General features: G+C 44.0%; 1 protein-coding gene across 3 annotated transcripts in view; it reads right to left on the bottom strand.

Moving 5' to 3' along the window:
* Positions 1-21769, bottom strand: part of map4k3a (mitogen-activated protein kinase kinase kinase kinase 3a) — a 182455-nt gene that overhangs the window by 4886 nt on the left and 155800 nt on the right. For 2 of the 3 annotated variants that reach the window (XM_056281131.1, XM_056281132.1), the window contains 4 exons: positions 11864-11932; positions 10843-10935; positions 6227-6297; positions 1175-1230 (listed from right to left, as the gene is read on the bottom strand). In XM_056281131.1, coding sequence (XP_056137106.1) covers positions 1175-1230; positions 6227-6297; positions 10843-10935; positions 11864-11932 — 289 coding nt within the window. The remainder of the gene's footprint in view (positions 1-1174; positions 1231-6226; positions 6298-10842; positions 10936-11863; positions 11933-21769) is intronic. The other variant, XM_056281133.1, reaches the window with a different exon arrangement.

Below are 21769 nucleotides of genomic sequence, written 5' to 3'. Positions count from 1 at the left end.
CGGTGTTCAGACGGACGGTGTTCAGACAGACGGTGTTCAGACGGACGGTGTTCAGACAGATGGTGTACAGACGATGTTCAGACAGACGGTTTTCAGACAGATGGTTTTCAGACGGACGGTGTTCAGATGGGTGGTGTTCAGACAGATGGTGTACAGACGGACGGTGTACAGACGGACGGTATTCAGAAAGATGGCGTACAGACGGACGGTGTTCAGACAGATGGTGTTCAGACAGGTGGTGTACAGACAGATGGTGCTCAGACAGATGGTGTTCAGACAGACGGTGTTCAGACGGACAGTGTTCAGACGGGTGGTGTTCAGACGGACGGTGTTCAAACGGACGGTGTTCAGACGGACGGTGTTCAGACGGATGGTGTACAGACAGATGGTGTACAGACAGACGGTGTACAGACGGACGGTGTTCAGACAGATGGTGTACAGACAGATGGTGTTCAGACGGGTGGTGTTCAGACGGGCGGTGTACAGACAGATGGTGTACAGACGGACGGTGTTCAGACAGATGGTGTTCAGACAGATGGTGTACAGACAGACGGTGTTCAGACAGATGGTGTTCAGACGGGTGGTGTTCAGACGGACGGTGTTCAGACGGACGGTGTACAGACGGACGGTGTACAGACGGGTGGTGTTCAGACAGACGGTGTTCAGACGGACGGTGTTCAGACGGATGGTGTACAGACAGATGGTGTACAGACGGACGGTGTTCAGACGGATGGTGTTCAGACAGACGGTGTTCAGACGGACGGTGTTCAAACGGACGGTGTTCAGACGGACGGTGTTCAGACGGATGGTGTACAGACAGACGGTGTTCAGACAGGCGGTGTTCAGACGGGTGGTGTTCAGACGGGTGGTGTTCAGACGGACGGTGTTCAGACAGATGGTGTACAGACAGACGGTGTTCAGACAGGCGGTGTTCAGACGGGTGGTGTTCAGACGGGTGGTGTTCAGACGGGTGGTGTTCAGACAGACGGTGTACAGACAGGCGGTGTTCAGACGGGTGGTGTTCAGACGGGTGGTGTTCAGACGGGTGGTGTTCAGACAGACGGTGTTCAGACGGGTGGTGTTCAGACGGACGGTGTTCAGACAGATGGTGTACAGACGGTGTTCAGACGGGTGGTGTTCAGACGGGTGGTGTTCAGACGGGCGGTGTTCTTACCGGTCTGATCCCAGCAGACGGAAGTTCCGGCTGCTGTCGCTGATCTCCTGTGTGACCTGAGCAGAGGACAGGACAGAGACTCACAACAGTTCTGATCACACACCTCCGCCCCTCCCCTGACAGGGTTGCTGGTTCTGGTCCCACCCGGCCCAGCCGGACCACAGTGGCCTCTGGTGGATCCTGTGCTGTTGTCAGCCACTTGTGTGGTGTGTGAAGACGCACGTCACCGTTATGTGTTTATTTCAACACAACATCAACACAGTCCAGCACCCTTTCTTATAACGGGGTGTGTGTCTGTGTCTGTGTCTGTGTGTGTGTGTGTGTGTGTGTGTGTGTCTGTGTGTGTGTGTGTCTGTGTGTGAGAGAGATACACAACCAGGTTGGTGTTTAACACCCTTCCTTCAAGCAGGAACTTCACCGTCCAAAACAAAACTACATGACAAGCTGCTGAACAGAAGTCATCACAGGAATCACTCCTGCACATGTCAGATGAGAGGCTGAAGACACAAACCAGAAACCAGAACCACCACAGCACACACAGAAACCAGAATCCAGAAACCAGAACCACCACAGCACACACAAACCAGAAACCAGAAACCAGAAGCACCACAGCACACAGAAGATAGAAACCAGAAGCACCACAGCACACAGAAGATAGAAACCAGAAGCACCAGCAGACAGAAGATAGAAACCAGAACCACCAGCAGACAGAAGATAGAAACCAGAACCACCACAGCATACAGAAGATAGAAACCAGAAGCACCACAGCACACAGAAGATAGAAACCAGAAGCACCACAGCACACAGAAGATAGAAACCAGAAGCACCACAGCACACAGAAGATAGAAACCAGAAGCACCACAGCACACAGAAGACAGAAACCAGAAGCACCACAGCACACAGAAGACAGAAACCAGAAGCACCACAGCAGACAGAAGATAGAAACCAGAAGCACCACAGCACACAGAAGACAGAAACCAGAAGCACCACAGCAGACAGAAGATAGAAACCAGAACCACCACAGCAGACAGAAGAAAGAAACCAGAAGCACCACAGCACACAGAAGACAGAAACCAGAAGCACCACAGCAGACAGAAGATAGAAACCAGAAGCACCACAGCACACAGAAGATAGAAACCAGAAGCACCACAGCACACAGAAGATAGAAACCAGAAGCACCACAGCACACAGAAGATAGAAACCAGAACCACCACAGCAGACAGAAGATAGAAACCAGAAGCACCACAGCACACAGAAGATAGAAACCAGAACCACCAGAGCACACAGAAGATAGAAACCAGAAGCACCACAGCAGACCGAAGATAGAAACCAGAACCACCACAGCAGACAGAAGATAGAAACCAGAACCACCACAGCACACAGAAGATAGAAACCAGAAGCACCACAGCACACAGAAGATAGAAACCAGAACCACCAGCAGACAGAAGATAGAAACCAGAAGCACCACAGCACACAGAAGATAGAAACCAGAAGCACCACAGCACACAGAAGATAGAAACCAGAAGCACCACAGCACACAGAAGATAGAAACCAGAACCACCAGCAGACAGAAGATAGAAACCAGAACCACCAGCACACAGAAGATAGAAACCAGAAGCACCAGCAGACAGAAGATAGAAACCAGAACCACCAGCAGACAGAAGATAGAAACCAGAACCACCACAGCACACAGAAGATAGAAACCAGAAGCACCACAGCACACAGAAGATAGAAACCAGAAGCACCACAGCACACAGAAGATAGAAACCAGAACCACCACAGCAGACAGAAGATAGAAACCAGAAGCACCACAGCACACAGAAGATAGAAACCAGAACCACCACAGCACACAGAAGATAGAAACCAGAAGCACCACAGCACACAGAAGATAGAAACCAGAACCACCACAGCAGACAGAAGATAGAAACCAGAAGCACCACAGCACACAGAAGATAGAAACCAGAACCACCACAGCACACAGAAGATAGAAACCAGAACCACCACAGCACACAGAAGACAGAAACCAGAAGCACCACAGCACACAGAAGACAGAAACCAGAAGCACCACAGCACACAGAAGATAGAAACCAGAAGCACCACAGCACACAGAAGATAGAAACCAGAACCACCACAGCACACAGAAGATAGAAACCAGAACCACCACAGCAGACAGAAGACAGAAACCAGAACCACCACAGCACACAGAAGACAGAAACCAGAAGCACCACAGCACACAGAAGATAGAAACCAGAAGCACCACAGCACACAGAAGATAGAAACCAGAACCACCACAGCACACAGAAGATAGAAACCAGAACCACCACAGCACACAGAAGATAGAAACCAGAAGCACCACAGCAGACAGAAGACAGAAACCAGAAGCACCACAGCAGACAGAAGATAGAAACCAGAAGCACCACAGCACACAGAAGATAGAAACCAGAAGCACCACAGCAGACAGAAGATAGAAACCAGAAGCACCACAGCAGACAGAAGATAGAAACCAGAAGCACCACAGCACACAGAAGACAGAAACCAGAACCACCACAGCAGACAGAAGATAGAAACCAGAAGCACCACAGCACACAGAAGACAGAAACCAGAAGCACCACAGCACACAGAAGATAGAAACCAGAAGCACCACAGCACACAGAAGACAGAAACCAGAACCACCACAGCACACAGAAGATAGAAACCAGAAGCACCACAGCAGACAGAAGACAGAAACCAGAAGCACCAGCAGACAGAAGATAGAAACCAGAAGCACCACAGCACACAGAAGATAGAAACCAGAACCACCAGCACACAGAAGATAGAAACCAGAAGCACCACAGCACACAGAAGATAGAAACCAGAACCACAAGCAGACAGAAGATAGAAACCAGAAGCACCACAGCACACAGAAGATAGAAACCAGAAGCACCACAGCAGACAGAAGATAGAAACCAGAAGCACCACAGCAGACAGAAGATAGAAACCAGAAGCACCACAGCACACAGAAGACAGAAACCAGAACCACCACAGCAGACAGAAGATAGAAACCAGAAGCACCACAGCAGACAGAAGATAGAAACCAGAAGCACCACAGCACACAGAAGATAGAAACCAGAAGCACCACAGCACACAGAAGACAGAAACCAGAACCACCAGCAGACAGAAGATAGAAACCAGAAGCACCACAGCAGACAGAAGATAGAAACCAGAAGCACCACAGCAGACAGAAGATAGAAACAAGAAGCACCACAGCACACAGAAGACAGAAACCAGAACCACCACAGCAGACAGAAGATAGAAACCAGAAGCACCACAGCACACAGAAGACAGAAACCAGAAGCACCACAGCAGACAGAAGATAGAAACCAGAAGCACCACAGCAGACAGAAGATAGAAACCAGAACCACCACAGCAGACAGAAGATAGAAACCAGAAGCACCACAGCACACAGAAGATAGAAACCAGAACCACCACAGCAGACAGAAGACAGAAACCAGAAGCACCACAGCAGACAGAAGATAGAAACCAGAAGCACCACAGCAGACAGAAGATAGAAACCAGAACCACCAGCAGACAGAAGATAGAAACCAGAACCACCAGCAGACAGAAGATAGAAACCAGAACCACCAGCAGACAGTAGAAACACAGGGAACCACAGGCAAGGGGTTCATGTTAACATGGAGCCATAGCAACCCATTCTTCCTCATCATCTCATTTACACACGAAGTGGTGGTGGTGTAAATGAAATGTTGGTGGTGTAAATGAAGCGATGGTGGTATAAATGAAGTCGTGGTGGTGTAAATGAAGTTGTGGTGTAAATGAAGTGATGGTGGTATAAATGAAGTGATGGTGGTGTAAATGAAGTGATGGTGGTATAAATGAAGTGATGGTGGTGTAAATGAAGTGATGGTGGTGTAAATGAAGTGATGGTGGTGTAAATGAAGTTGTGGTGGTGTAAATGAAGTGATGGTGGTATAAATGAAGTGATGGTGGTGTAAATTAAGTGATGGTGGTGTAAATTAAGTTGTGGTGGTGTAAATGAAGTGATGGTGGTGTAAATGAAGTGATGGTGGTATAAATGAAGTGATGGTGGTGTAAATGAAGTGATGGTGGTGTAAATGAAGTTGTGGTGGTGTAAATGAAGTGATGGTGGTACAAATGAAGTGGTGGTGGTGTAAATGAAGTGGTGGTGGTGTAAATGAAATGTTGGTGGTGTAAATGAAGTGATGGTGGTATAAATGACGTGTTGGTTGTGTAAATGAAGTTGTGGTGGTGTAAATGAAGTGGTGGTGGTATAAATGAAGTGATGGTGGTGTAAATGAAATGGTGGTGGTATAAATGAAGTGATGATGGTGTAAATGAAGTTGTGGTGGTGTAAATTAAGTGATGGTGGTACAAATGAAGTTGTGGTGGTGTAAATTAAGTAATGGTGGTACAAATGACGTGCTGGTGGTGTAAATGAAGTGATGGTGGTACAAATGAAGTAGTGGTGGTTTAAATGAAGTGGTGGTATAAATGAAGTGGTGGTGATATAAATGAGGTGGTGTTGGTGTAAGTGAGGTGGTGGTGGTGTAAATAGAGTGGTGGTGGTGTAAATGGAGTGGTGGTGTAAATGAGGTGATGGTGGTGTAAATGGAGTGGTGGTGGTGGTGTAAATGAAGTGGTGGTGGTGGAGTAAATGGAGTGGTGGTGTAAATGAGGTGGTGGTGTAAGTGAGGTGGTGGTGGTGGTGTAAATGAGGTGGTGTTGGTGTAAGTGAGGTGGTGGTGGTGTAAATAGAGTGGTGGTGGTGTAAATGGAGTGGTGGTGGTGGTGTAAATGAAGTGGTGGTGGTGTAAGTGAGGTGGTGGTGGTGTAAATGAGGTGGTGATGGTGTAAATGAGGTGGTGGTGGTGTAAATGAGGTGATGGTGGTGTAAATGGAGTGGTGGTGTAAATGGAGTGGTGGTGTAAGTGAGGTGTTGGTGGTGTAAATGAGGTGGTGATGGTGTAAGTGAAGTGGTGGTGGTGGTGTAAATGCACATGTTCCAACATGTTGCACTCTAATTGGTTGATTTACCTCGTTAGACCTGAAGCTCCGCCCCTGCATGCCGTGCCTCCAGAAGGCCAGGACACTGTCCTGCAAACAGACTGAGGAAGAGGAGCAGAGATGAAGATCACAACCAAACAGGAGGGTGTGTGGGTCTGTGTTTGTGTGTCCACACACATAAATACTATATCAGCATGTCTGATGATCTGACAGCTTCAAGTGTGTGTGGTGAGTGTGTGTGTGTGTGTGTTGTAAGTGTGTGTGTGTGTTGTGTGTGTGTGAGTGTGTGTGTGTGTGTGTGTGTGTTGTGTGTGTGTGAGTGTGTGTGTGGTGTGTGTGTGTATGTGTGGTGTGTGTTGTGTGTGTGTCTGAGTGTGTGTGTGGTGTTTATGTATGTGTGGTGTGTGTGTGTGTGTGTCTGAGTGTGTGTGTGGTGTGTATGTATGTGTGGTGTGTGTGTGTGTGTATGTGTGATGTGTGTTGTGTGTGTGTCTGAGTGTGTGTGTGTGTGTGTGAGTGGTGTGTGTGTGTGGTGTGTGTTGTGTGTGTGTCTGAGTGTGTGTGTGGTGTGTATGTATGTGTGGTGTGTGTGTGTGGTGTGTGTCGTGTGTGTGTGAGTGTGTGTCTGAGTGTGTGTGTGGTGTGTATGTATGTGTGGTGTGTGTGTGTGGTGTGTGTTGTGTGTGTGTGAGTGTGTGTGGTGTGTGTGGTGTGTGTGTGTTTGTCTGAGTGTGTGTGTGGTGTGTATGTATGTGTGGTGTGTGTGTGTGTGGTGCGTGTTGTGTGTGTGTCTGAGTGTGTGTGTGGTGTGTATGTATGTGTGGTGTGTGTGTGTGTGTGTGTGTGTGTGTATGTGTGGTGTGTGTGTGTGGTGTGTGTGTGTATGTGTGGTGTGTGTGTGTATGTGTGGTGTGTGTGTGTGCGTGTGTGTGGTGTGTGTTGTGAGTGTGTGTGCGTGTGTGGTGTGTGTGGTGTGTGTGGTGCGTGTTGTGTCTGAGTGTGTATGTGTGTGTGTGTGTGGTGTGTGTGGTGTGTGTGGTGTGTGTGTGTGTGTGGTGTGTGTGTGGTGTGTGTGGTGCGTGTTGTGTGTGGTGTGTGTGGTGTGTGTTGTGTGTGTGAGTGTGCGTGTGGTGTGTGTTGGCAGGGTAAACAGTGTGTAACATGGGGGTATCAACAACAGGGCTGGGTGTGTGTGTGTGTGTGGTGTGTGTGGTGTGTGTTGTGTGTGGTGTGTGTGGTGCGTGTGTGGTGTGTGTGGTGTGTGTGTGTGTGTGGTGTGTGTGTGTGGTGTGTGTGTGGTGTGTGTGGTGCGTGTTGTGTGTGGTGTGTGTGGTGTGTGTTGTGTGTGTGAGTGTGCGTGTGGTGTGTGTTGGCAGGGTAAACAGTGTGTAACATGGGGGTATCAACAACAGGGCTGGGTGTGTGTGTGTGTGTGGTGCGTGTGTGGTGCGTGTTGTGTGTGGTGTGTGTGGTGCGTGTGTGGTGCGTGGTGTGTGTGTGTGTGTGGTGCGTGTGTGGTGCGTGTTGTGTGTGGTGTGTGTGGTGCGTGTTGTGTGTGCGTGTGGTGCGTGTTGTGTGTGTGTGTGTGGTGTGTGTGGTGTGTGTGGTGTGTGTGTGTGTGTGAGTGTGTGTGTGGTGTGTGTATGTGTGGTGCGTGTGGTGTGTGTTGTGTGTGTGAGTGTGCGTGTGGTGTGTGTTGGCAGGGTAAACAGTGTGTAACATGGGGGTATCAACAACAGGGCTGGGTGTGTGTGTTGTGTGTGGTGTGTGTGGTGCGTGTGTGGTGCGTGGTGTGTGTGTGTGTGTGTGTGTGGTGTGTGTGTGTGGTGTGTGTGTGGTGTGTGTGGTGCGTGTTGTGTGTGGTGTGTGTGGTGTGTGTTGTGTGTGTGAGTGTGCGTGTGGTGTGTGTTGGCAGGGTAAACAGTGTGTAACATGGGGGTATCAACAACAGGGCTGGGTGTGTGTGTGTGTGTGGTGCGTGTGTGGTGCGTGTTGTGTGTGGTGCGTGTTGTGTGTGTGCGTGTGGTGCGTGTTGTGTGTGTGTGTGTGGTGTGTGTGGTGTGTGTGGTGTGTGTGTGTGTGTGAGTGTGTGTGTGGTGTGTGTATGTGTGGTGCGTGTGGTGTGTGTTGTGTGTGTGAGTGTGCGTGTGGTGTGTGTTGGCAGGGTAAACAGTGTGTAACATGGGGGTATCAACAACAGGGCTGGGTGTGTGTGTTGTGTGTGGTGTGTGTGGTGCGTGTGTGGTGCGTGGTGTGTGTGTGTGTGTGTGTGTGGTGTGTGTGTGTGGTGTGTGTGTGGTGTGTGTGGTGCGTGTTGTGTGTGGTGTGTGTTGTGTGTGTGAGTGTGCGTGTGGTGTGTGTTGGCAGGGTAAACAGTGTGTAACATGGGGGTATCAACAACAGGGCTGGGTGTGTGTGTGTGTGTGGTGCGTGTGTGGTGCGTGTTGTGTGTGGTGTGTGTTGTGTGTGTGTGGTGCGTGGTGTGTGTGTGTGTGTGGTGCGTGTGTGGTGCGTGTTGTGTGTGGTGTGTGTGGTGCGTGTTGTGTGTGTGAGTGTGCGTGTGGTGTGTGTTGGCAGGGTAAACAGTGTGTAACATGGGGGTATCAACAACAGGGCTGGGTGTGTGTGTGTGTGTGGTGCGTGTGTGGTGCGTGTTGTGTGTGGTGTGTGTGGTGCGTGTGTGGTGCGTGGTGTGTGTGTGTGTGTGGTGCGTGTGTGGTGCGTGTTGTGTGTGGTGTGTGTGGTGCGTGTGTGGTGCGTGGTGTGTGTGTGTGTGTGGTGCGTGTGTGGTGCGTGTTGTGTGTGGTGTGTGTGGTGCGTGTGTGGTGCGTGGTGTGTGTGTGTGTGTGGTGCGTGTGTGGTGCGTGTTGTGTGTGGTGTGTGTGGTGCGTGTTGTGTGTGTGCGTGTGGTGCGTGTTGTGTGTGTGTGTGTGGTGTGTGTGGTGTGTGTGGTGTGTGTGTGTGTGTGAGTGTGTGTGTGGTGTGTGTATGTGTGGTGCGTGTGGTGTGTGTTGTGTGTGTGAGTGTGCGTGTGGTGTGTGTTGGCAGGGTAAACAGTGTGTAACATGGGGGTATCAACAACAGGGCTGGGTGTGTGTGTTGTGTGTGGTGTGTGTGGTGCGTGTGTGGTGCGTGGTGTGTGTGTGTGTGTGTGTGTGGTGTGTGTGTGTGGTGTGTGTGTGGTGTGTGTGGTGCGTGTTGTGTGTGGTGTGTGTGGTGTGTGTTGTGTGTGTGAGTGTGCGTGTGGTGTGTGTTGGCAGGGTAAACAGTGTGTAACATGGGGGTATCAACAACAGGGCTGGGTGTGTGTGTGTGTGTGGTGCGTGTGTGGTGCGTGTTGTGTGTGGTGCGTGTTGTGTGTGTGCGTGTGGTGCGTGTTGTGTGTGTGTGTGTGGTGTGTGTGGTGTGTGTGGTGTGTGTGTGTGTGTGAGTGTGTGTGTGGTGTGTGTATGTGTGGTGCGTGTGGTGTGTGTTGTGTGTGTGAGTGTGCGTGTGGTGTGTGTTGGCAGGGTAAACAGTGTGTAACATGGGGGTATCAACAACAGGGCTGGGTGTGTGTGTTGTGTGTGGTGTGTGTGGTGCGTGTGTGGTGCGTGGTGTGTGTGTGTGTGTGTGTGTGGTGTGTGTGTGTGGTGTGTGTGTGGTGTGTGTGGTGCGTGTTGTGTGTGGTGTGTGTTGTGTGTGTGAGTGTGCGTGTGGTGTGTGTTGGCAGGGTAAACAGTGTGTAACATGGGGGTATCAACAACAGGGCTGGGTGTGTGTGTGTGTGTGGTGCGTGTGTGGTGCGTGTTGTGTGTGGTGTGTGTGGTGCGTGTGTGGTGCGTGGTGTGTGTGTGTGTGTGGTGCGTGTGTGGTGCGTGTTGTGTGTGGTGTGTGTGGTGCGTGTTGTGTGTGTGCGTGTGGTGCGTGTTGTGTGTGTGTGTGTGGTGTGTGTGGTGTGTGTGGTGTGTGTGTGTGTGTGAGTGTGTGTGTGGTGTGTGTATGTGTGGTGCGTGTGGTGTGTGTTGTGTGTGTGAGTGTGCGTGTGGTGTGTGTTGGCAGGGTAAACAGTGTGTAACATGGGGGTATCAACAACAGGGCTGGGTGTGTGTGTTGTGTGTGGTGTGTGTGGTGCGTGTGTGGTGCGTGGTGTGTGTGTGTGTGTGTGGTGCGTGGTGTGTGTGGTGTGTGTGTGTGTGTTTGTGTGTGTGGTGTGTGTGGTGTGTGTGTGGTGTATGTGTGGTGTGTGTGTGTATGTGTGGTGTGTGTGGTGTGTGTTGTGTGTGTGAGTGTGCGTGTGGTGTGTGTGTGTGTGGTGTGTGTTGTGTGTGTGTGTATGTGTGGTGCGTGTGGTGTGTGTTGTGTGTGGTGTGTGTGGTGTGTGTGTGGTGTATGTGTGGTGTGTGTGTGTATGTGTGGTGTGTGTGGTGTGTGTTGTGTGTGTGAGTGTGCGTGTGGTGTGTGTGTGTGTGGTGTGTGTTGTGTGTGTGTGTATGTGTGGTGCGTGTGGTGTGTGTTGTGTGTGGTGTGTGCGTGTGGTGTGTGTTGGCAGGGTAAACAGTGTGTAACATGGGGGTATCAACAACAGGGCTGGGTGTGTGTGTGTGTGTGTGTGTCTCTCCCTGCATCAGAGCTGCAGGTGCTAGAGGTCATTCGGGGTCATGTACCGACGGACTCGATCTGGAAGTTGAAGGTGAGCTGGGCCGACAGCTTCCTGCTGGACTTGAGCCTCCCCTGCAGGTTAACGATCTTAATGCAGCCTGCAGACAGGAAGCAGAAGCAGAGCAACAGGAAGTGGTTTACTTCAGAAACACTAAAGATCCAGTTTAAACGACCCAGTCTGACTTCATTCACACCCCCGTCAGAAACCCCTGTGTCGCCTAGGAAACGGGACAGGCGGGACAGCTGACTGTCGGTCTGGTCCGTGGGCCACTGACATTCACACGTTGTGTGTGTGTGTGTGTGTGTGTTGTGTGTGGACAGCAGGAGGCGCTGTCCTTCAGAGGAGACGTTAAACCCAGGTCCTGACTCACTGTGGTCATTAAAGACCCCATGGCTCTTATCACAAACAGTAGGGGTCCCCGGTGTCCTGGCAACACTCCCCACCTGGCTCCCTCCACCTGGCCACCTGAACCCCCCCCCCCCGTATAACTGGCTCAGCGACTCCTCCCTCTCCTCCTCAAGCTGGTGTGTGGTGAGCCTTCTGCTGCAACATGGCCGCCATGCACCACCCGGGTGGTGGTGCTGCACACGGGTGGTGGTTGAAGTGAGTTACCCCCTTCCCTGTGAAGCGCTTCGGGTGTCTCGATACCGCCCTACAGAAATGTAATCCATTACTTAGTCACATACACTACACCCATTCGGTACTCGACACCTGGCAGGGTTCAACCAGCAGGGGGCACCAGTGTGCAGCGTTATCACAGGAAAGGTGGCTGTGATCGTGTCAGCGCAGTAAGTTTTAGATTTCGCCCAGGACCGAAGAGCGTCACTGAAACGAAGCCTCGCAGTCCAGCACTTCCCTCAACAAACTGATGTCAGGCTGCACTTCCTGTTGTGAGCCTGTCTCTTTATGGTTCTCACTCGTCTCCCATGCCCTTGGCTTTTCTTCCCTGTCCACTTTCTGCTCTGCTCACCTTCCCTTCTCCCTTCTGTTACGCTTCTTTCCGGTTGTGTAGGAAATGAACTTACGGTCAAGACAGACCAGGACGGTGTCCCTCTCCAGCTGGGTCACATGGATGACGCAAGTCTGAGGGCTCTCTGGGACACAGGAGAGGAGAACAACTCGCATTAAATTGTGACACACATCCACTAGGAGACATCACTGGCTCCACACATCTCCGAGTGGTGAAGTACCGACATGAAAACAAACACTAGGCGGCGACAGCGACCCCCTCTAAGAAGCACGTCTCTCGTTGGACGCCATTAAAACAGCTACGCCCGCTTGCCGGTAGCAGCTGCTGAGTCTCAGCTCATGTGAAAAGTCTTAGTTGGTGCACTGGGTGGGGTTGTTACACCCCCACCCAGAAACAGAATTAACCACCTTTTGAAAACTGTGACGTGGACCCAAACTCCCAGAGTTCCACAGTATACCAACAGTCACATGACTGGCATACCTCATGATGATAATGAGTCACAGTAGGGCCAGTATGTATCATCATATGACTAGATGACGTCATAACGAGGTCAGAAAACATCTTAATTTCGCCTTTAACTATGACTCGTTAACGTCAACAGGTGACGAATGAATATCATAATACAGCTGCAAGCGGCAATAAGGGGGCCATGCAGTCCAGGAACCTGCCGAGAAATGTGGTCTGAGTCCACATGCCAAGTCTGGGGTCAATACATGTAAGTCCTGCTGAAATATGACCTCACTTCCTGTTTGGCATCTTCGCCACTGATTTCCATTGACGGTGCTGGATGGTTTTGGAAATGAAAAATCTACCAGGGAGCTGTTGTGAGGCCTGGTCTGAAGAGCCTGTGAACCAGGTCTGGTGAGGACTGGCAAACCTGTGAGCAACGTTTCCATCACAATAAAACATCTGGGTAGCTCACATGTTCTGATTTGGTTTTATTAACATCTGTGTAGCTTATATATTCTGATTTGGTTTTATTAACATCTGTGTAGCTTATATATTCTGATTTGGTTTTATTAACATCTGTGTAGCTTATATATTCTGATTTGGTTTTATTAACATCTGTGTAGTTTATAAATTCTGAATTGGTTTTATTAACATCTGTGTACCTTATATATTCTGATTTGGTTTTATTAACATCTGTGTACCTTATATATTCTGATTTGGTTTTATTAACATCTGTGTACCTTATATATTCTGATTTGGTTTTATTAACATCTGTGTACCTTATATATTCTGATTTGGTTTTATTAACATCTGTGTAGCTTATATATTCTGATTTGGTTTTATTAACATCTGTGTAGTTTATATATTCTGATTTGGTTTTATTAACATCTGTGTAGTTTATATATTCTGATTTGGTTTTACCAACATATGTGTAGCTTATATAGTCTGATTTGGTTTTATTAACATCTGTGTATGTTATATATTCTGATTTGGTTTTACTAACATCTGTGTACCTTATATATTCTGATTTGGTTTTATTAACATCTGTGTACCTTATATATTCTGATTTGGTTTTATTAACATCTGTGTACCTTATATATTCTGATTTGGTTTTATTAACATCTGTGTAGCTTATATATTCTGATTTGGTTTTATTAACATCTGGGTAGCTCACATGTTCTGATTTGGTTTTATTAACATCTGTGTAGCTTATATATTCTGATTTGGTTTTATTAACATCTGTGTAGCTTATATATTCTGATTTGGTTTTATTAACATATGTGTAGTTTATATATTCTGATTTGGTTTTATTAACATCTGTGTAGCTTATATATTCTGATTTGGTTTTATTAACATCTGTGTAGCTTATATATTCTGATTTGGTTTTATGTAACATCTGTGTATTTTATATATTCTGATTTGGTTTTATTAACATCTGTGTAGCTTATATATTCTGATTTGGTTTTATTAACATCTGTGTAGCTTATATATTCTGATTTGGTTTTATTAACATCTGTGTAGCTTATATAGTCTGATTTGGTTTTATTAACATCTGTGTAGCTTATATATTCTGATTTGGTTTTATTAACATCTGTGTAGGTTATATATTCTGATTTGGTTTTATTAACATCTGTGTAGCTTATATATTCTGATTTGATTTTATTAACATCTGTGTAGTTTATATATTCTGATTTGGTTTTATTAACATCTGTGTAGCTTATATATTCTGATTTGGTTTTATTAACATCTGTGTAGCTTATATATTCTGATTTGGTTTTATTAACATCTGGGTAGCTTATATATTCTGATTTGGTTTTATTAACATCTGTGTAGCTTATATATTCTGATTTGGTTTTATTAACATCTGTGTAGCTTATATATTCTGATTTGGTTTTATTAACATCTGTGTAGCTTATATATTCTGATTTGGTTTTATTAACATATGTGTAGTTTATATATTCTGATTTGGTTTTATTAACATCTGTGTAGCTTATATATTCTGATTTGGTTTTATTAACATCTGTGTAGCTTATATATTCTGATTTGGTTTTATGTAACATCTGTGTATTTTATATATTCTGATTTGGTTTTATTAACATCTGTGTAGCTTATATATTCTGATTTGGTTTTATTAACATCTGTGTAGCTTATATATTCTGATTTGGTTTTATTAACATCTGTGTAGCTTATATAGTCTGATTTGGTTTTATTAACATCTGTGTAGCTTATATATTCTGATTTGGTTTTATTAACATCTGTGTAGGTTATATATTCTGATTTGGTTTTATTAACATCTGTGTAGCTTATATATTCTGATTTGATTTTATTAACATCTGTGTAGTTTATATATTCTGATTTGGTTTTATTAACATCTGTGTAGCTTATATATTCTGATTTGGTTTTATTAACATCTGTGTAGCTTATATATTCTGATTTGGTTTTATTAACATCTGGGTAGCTTATATATTCTGATTTGGTTTTATTAACATCTGTGTAGCTTATATAGTCTGATTTGGTTTTATTAACATCTGTGTAGCTTATATATTCTGATTTGGTTTTATTAACATCTGTGTAGGTTATATATTCTGATTTGGTTTTATTAACATCTGTGTAGCTTATATATTCTGATTTGATTTTATTAACATCTGTGTAGTTTATATATTCTGATTTGGTTTTATTAACATCTGTGTAGCTTATATATTCTGATTTGGTTTTATTAACATCTGTGTAGCTTATATATTCTGATTTGGTTTTATTAACATCTGGGTAGCTCACATGTTCTGATTTGGTTTTATTAACATCTGGGTCGCTCACATGTTCTGATTTGGTTTTATTAACATCTGTGTAGCTTATATATTCTGATTTGGTTTTATTAACATCTGGGTAGCTCACATGTTCTGATTTGGTTTTATTAACATCTGGGTAGCTCACATGTTCTGATTTGGTTTTATTAACATCTGTGTAGCTTATATATTCTGATTTGGTTTTATTAACATCTGTGTAGCTTATATATTCTGATTTGGTTTTATTAACATCTGTGTAGCTTATATATTCTGATTTGGTTTTATTAACATCTGTGTAGCTTATATATTCTGATTTGGTTTTATTAACATCTGTGTAGCTTATATATTCTGATTTGGTTTTATTAACATATGTGTAGTTTATATATTCTGATTTGGTTTTATTAACATCTGTGTAGCTTATATATTCTGATTTGGTTTTATTAACATCTGTGTAGCTTATATATTCTGATTTGGTTTTATTAACATCTGTGTATTTTATATATTCTGATTTGGTTTTATTAACATCTGTGTAGCTTATATATTCTGATTTGGTTTTATTAACATCTGTGTAGCTTATATATTCTGATTTGGTTTTATTAACATCTGTGTAGCTTATATAGTCTGATTTGGTTTTATTAACATCTGTGTAGTTTATATATTCTGATTTGGTTTTATTAACATCTGTGTAGGTTATATATTCTGATTTGGTTTTATTAACATCTGTGTAGCTTATATATTCTGATTTGGTTTTATTAACATCTGTGTAGTTTATATATTCTGATTTGGTTTTATTAACATCTGTGTAGGTTATATATTCTGATTTGGTTTTATTAACATCTGTGTAGCTTATATATTCTGATTTGGTTTTATTAACATCTGTGTAGCTTATATATTCTGATTTGGTTTTATTAACATCTGTGTACCTTATATATTCTGATTTGGTTTTATTAACATCTGTGTAGTTTATATATTCTGATTTGGTTTTATTAACATCTGTGTAGCTTATATAGTCTGATTTGGTTTTATTAACATCTGGGTAGCTCACATGTTCTGATTTGGTTTTATTAACATCTGGGTAGCTCACATGTTCTGATTTGGTTTTATTAACATCTGTGTAGCTTATATATTCTGATTTGGTTTGATTAACATCTGTGTAGCTTATATATTCTGATTTGGTTTTATTAACATCTGGGTAGCTCACATGTTCTGATTTGGTTTTATTAACATCTGGGTAGCTCACATGTTCTGATTTGGTTTTATTAACATCTGGGTAGCTTATATATTCTGATTTGGTTTTATTAACATCTGTGTAGCTTATATAGTCTGATTTGGTTTTATTAACATCTGGGTAGCTCACATGTTCTGATTTGGTTTTATTAACATATGTGTAGTTTATATATTCTGATTTGGTTTTATTAACATCTGTGTAGCTTATATATTCTGATTTGGTTTTATTAACATCTGGGTAGCTCACATGTTCTGATTTGGTTTTATTAACATCTGGGTAGCTCACATGTTCTGATTTGGTTTTATTAACATCTGTGTAGCTTATATATTCTGATTTGGTTTTATTAACATCTGTGTAGCTTATATATTCTGATTTGGTTTTATTAACATCTGTGTAGCTTATATATTCTGATTTGGTTTTATTAACATCTGTGTAGCTTATATATTCTGATTTGGTTTTATTAACATATGTGTAGTTTATATATTCTGATTTGGTTTTATTAACATATGTGTAGTTTATATATTCTGATTTGGTTTTATTAACATCTGTGTAGCTTATATATTCTGATTTGGTTTTATTAACATCTGTGTAGCTTATATATTCTGATTTGGTTTTATTAACATCTGTGTATTTTATATATTCTGATTTGGTTTTATTAACATCTGTGTAGCTTATATATTCTGATTTGGTTTTATTAACATCTGTGTAGCTTATATATTCTGATTTGGTTTTATTAACATCTGTGTAGCTTATATAGTCTGATTTGGTTTTATTAACATCTGTGTAGTTTATATATTCTGATTTGGTTTTATTAACATCTGTGTAGGTTATATATTCTGATTTGGTTTTATTAACATCTGTGTAGCTTATATATTCTGATTTGGTTTTATTAACATCTGTGTAGTTTATATATTCTGATTTGGTTTTATTAACATCTGTGTAGGTTATATATTCTGATTTGGTTTTATTAACATCTGTGTAGCTTATATATTCTGATTTGGTTTGATTAACATCTGTGTAGCTTATATATTCTGATTTGGTTTTATTAACATCTGTGTAGCTTATATATTCTGATTTGGTTTTATTAACATCTGTGTAGCTTATATATTCTGATTTGGTTTTATTAACATCTGTGTAGCTTATATAGTCTGATTTGGTTTTATTAACATCTGTGTAGCTTATATAGTCTGATTTGGTTTTATTAACATCTGGGTAGCTCACATGTTCTGATTTGGTTTTATTAACATATGTGTAGTTTATATATTCTGATTTGGTTTTATTAACATCTGTGTAGCTTATATATTCTGATTTGGTTTGATTAACATCTGTGTAGTTTATATATTCTGATTTGGTTTTATTAACATCTGTGTGGCTTATATATTCCGATTTGGTTTTATTAACATCTGTGTGGCTTATATATTCTGATTTGGTTTTATTAACATCTGTGTAGCTTATATATTCTGATTTGGTTTTATTAACACCTGTGTAGCTTATATATTCTGATTTGGTTTTATTAACATCTGTGTAGCTTATATATTCTGATTTGGTTTGATTAACATCTGTGTAGTTTATATATTCTGATTTGGTTTTATTAACATCTGTGTGGCTTATATATTCCGATTTGGTTTTATTAACATCTGTGTAGTTTATATATTCTGATTTGGTTTTATTAACATCTGTGTAGCTTATATATTCTGATTTGGTTTTATTAACATCTGTGTAGTTTATATATTCCGATTTGGTTTTATTAACATCTGTGTAGCTTATATATTCTGATTTGGTTTGATTAACATCTGTGTAGTTTATATATTCTGATTTGGTCTTATTAACATCTGTGTAGCTTATATATTCTGATTTGGTTTTATTAACATCTGTGTAGCTTATATATTCTGATTTGGTTTTATTAACATCTGTGTAGGTTATATATTCTGATTTGGTTTTATTAACATCTGTGTAGCTTATATATTCTGATTTGGTTTTATTAACATCTGTGTAGCTTATATAGTCTGATTTTTGTTTTATTAACATCTGTGTAGTTTATATATTCTGATTTGGTTTTATTAACATCTGTGTAGTTTATATATTCTGATTTGGTTTTATGTAACATCTGTGTAGCCTATATATTCTGATTTGATTTGGTTTGATTTTATTCTGAGATAATTTCTTGATCCCCGTGGGGAAATGGCGCTCTGCGTGTAACCCATCCTAGCTGTGTAGCGAGGAGACGTGGGCAGCTGCAGCAACCGGGCACCAACTCCACTTCTTCTTGCCATGCCTCAGTCAGGAGCACAGACAGCAGTACTGACCCGAACATGCATGTCTTTTTGATGGTGGGGGAAACCAGAGCACCTGGTGAAAACCCACTACAGACACGGGGAGAACATGCAAACTCCACACAGAAAAGACCACAACATTAAAACAACCCACACGTAAGCGAGTAACATTTTTTTACCCACTTTTTTTCCTCTCCCCAATTGTATTCGGCCAATTACCCTATTTTCCAAGCTGTCCCGGTCACTGCTCCACCCACTCTGCCGATCTGGAGAGGCCTGCAGACTACCACATGCTTCCTCCAACACATGTGGAGTCACCAGCTGCTTCTTTTCACCAAAGGAAAGGGCGTATGGTTAGTTGTATGACAGGTTAGACACTAAGGAAGGAGAAAAGGACTTGTACCGATTGGCTAGACAGAGGGACCGAGCTGGGAAGGATGTGCAGCAGGTTAGGGTGATCAAGGATAGAGATGGAAATGTGCTGACAAGTGAGGAGAGTGTGTTGAGAAGGTGGAAGGAATACTTTGAGGGGCTGATGAATGAAGAAAATGAGAGAGAGAGAAGGTTGGATGATGTGGGGATAGTGAATCAGGAAGCATGGTGGATTAGCAAGGAGGAAGTGAGGGCAGCTTTGAAGAGGATGAAGAGTGGAAAGGCAGTTGGTCCTGATGACATACCTGTGGAGGCATGGAGGTGTTTAGGAGAGATGGCAGTGGAGTTTTTAACTAGATTGTTTAACACAATCTTGGAAAGTGAGAGGATGCCTGAGGAGTGGAGAAGAAGCATACTGGTACCGATTTTCAAGAACAAGGGTGATGTGCAGAACTGTAACAACTACAGAGGTATAAAGTTGATCAGCCACAGCATGAAGATTTGGGAAAGAGTAACAGAAGCTAGGTTAAGAGGAGGAGAGGTGATGATCAGCAGCAGCAGTATGGTTTCATGCCAGGAAAGAGCACCACAGATGTGATGTTTACTTTGAGAATGTTGATGGAGAAGTATAGAGGAGGTCAGAAGGAGTTGCATTGTGTCTTTCTGGGTTTAGAGAAAGTTTATGACAGGGTGCCGAGAGAGGAGGTGTGGTGCAGTATAGGTATGAGGGAAGTGTGACAGTGGTGAGGTGGGTGGTTGGAATGACAGATGGGTTCAAGGTGGAGGTGGGACTACATCAAGGATCGGCTCTGAGCCCTTTCTTGTTTGCAATGGTGATGGACAGGTTGATGGACAAGATCAGGCAGGAGTCTCCATGGACGATGATGTTTGCGAAGGACATTGTGATCTGTAGTGAGAGTAGGGTGCAGGTGGAGGAGAGCCTGGAGAGGTGGAGGTATGGACTGGAGAGAAGAGGAATGAAAGTCAGTAGGAGCAAGATGGAATACCTATGCGTGAATGAGAGAGAGGACAGTGGAATGGTGAGGATGCAAGGAGTAGAGGTGACAAAGGTGTATGAGGTTAAATACTTGGGGTCAACTGTCCAAAGTAATGGGGAGTGCAGGAGAGAGGTGGAGAAGAGAGTGCAGGCAGGGTGGAGTGGGTGGAGAAGAGTGGGTGGAGAAGAGTGTCAGGAGTGATGTGTGACAGAAGGGTACCAGCAAGAGTTAAAGGGAAGGTTTACAAGATGGTAGTGAGACCAGCTATGTTGTATGGTTTGGAGACAGTGGCACTGATGAAAAGACAGGAGGTGGAGGAGCTGGAGGTGGCAGAGATGAAGATGATAAGATTTTCATTGGGAGTGATGAAGAAGGACAGGATTAGGAAGGAGTATATTAGAGGGACAGCTCAGGTTGGACGGTTTGGAGACAAAGCAAGAGAGACAAGATGGAGATGGTGTGGACATGTGTGGAGGAGAGATGCTGGGTATATTGGGAGAAGGATGCTGAATATGGAGCTGCCAGGGAAGAGGAGAAGAGGAAGGCCAAAGAGGAGGTTTATGGATGTGGTGAGGGAGGACATGCAGGTGGCTGGTGTGACAGAGGAAGATGCAGAGGACAGGAAGAGATGGAAACGGATGATCCGCTGTGGCGCCCCCTAACGGGAGCAGCCAAAGGTAGTAGTAGTAGTAGTAGTAGTAGTGGTAGTAGAACGTTTTTTAAATAATGGACGCTATCTAGTGAACATAATAGAGTGTGGTAGAAACTGTGATATATTGTCATATATTGTCTTGATCCTATTATTATTACTATTACTAATAGGAGCATGACATCCTGCCATCATGAATGCAGTTTTTATGGTATTGAGGATGACTGTTGAGCAGTCCTCATCACCCGTGTGCACACTGAAATCTTAATGGATCTGAGAATATACCTTGGTGTCAAAATTCGCAGTTTTTAGTTTTAGATGCGTATTTGAGACGCATATTTTCCAAACACTGCGTCTCAGTTGCTTTCAAACCCCAAAACATGCTGCTGCAGAAGTTGGTCCACCCCAAGGATCAGGTCCCCCGGCACAAACAGAGCAACATAGTGTAGCTGTTAAGTGCCAGGAGGATTGATGTGACTTGTACATTGGGAAACTAAACAGACGCTGGCCAAGAGGATGACACAACACAGGAGAGCTAACACGTCAGACCAGGACTCCACAGTCTACACCATCTACAGACCAGGACTCCACAGTCTACACCATCTACAGGCCAGGACGCCACAGTCTACACCATCTACAGACCAGGACTCCACAGTCTACACCATCTACAGACCAGGACTCCACAGTCTACACCATCTACAGACCAGGACTCCACAGTCTACACCATCTACCGGCCAGTACTCCACAGTCTACACCATCTACAGACCAGGACTCCACAGTCTACACCATCTACAGACCAGGACTCCACAGTCTACACCATCTACAGACCAGGACTCCACAGTCTACACCATCTACAGGCCAGGACTCCACAGTCTACACCATCTACAGACCAGGACTCCACAGTCTACACCATCTACAGGCCAGTACTCCACAGTCTACACCATCTACAGACCAGGACTCCACAGTCTACACCATCTACAGACCAGGACTCCACAGTCTACACCATCTACAGACCAGGACTCCACAGTCTACACCATCTACAGGCCAGTGGCCACTCTTTCAGGGATGAGGATGTGCACATCCTTGATAGGGAGGAACGCTGGTTTGAACGGGGAGTCAAAGAGGTCATCTATGGGAAGAGGGAACGACCATCCCTAAACCGAGGGGGGTCTAAGAGTACATGTGTCACCATCTTACAATGCCGTGAT

This window comes from Lampris incognitus, chromosome 5 (genome assembly GCF_029633865.1).
Source record: "Lampris incognitus isolate fLamInc1 chromosome 5, fLamInc1.hap2, whole genome shotgun sequence".
NCBI lineage: Eukaryota > Metazoa > Chordata > Actinopteri > Lampriformes > Lampridae > Lampris > Lampris incognitus.
This window is presented reverse-complemented; position numbering and strand designations above follow the sequence as displayed.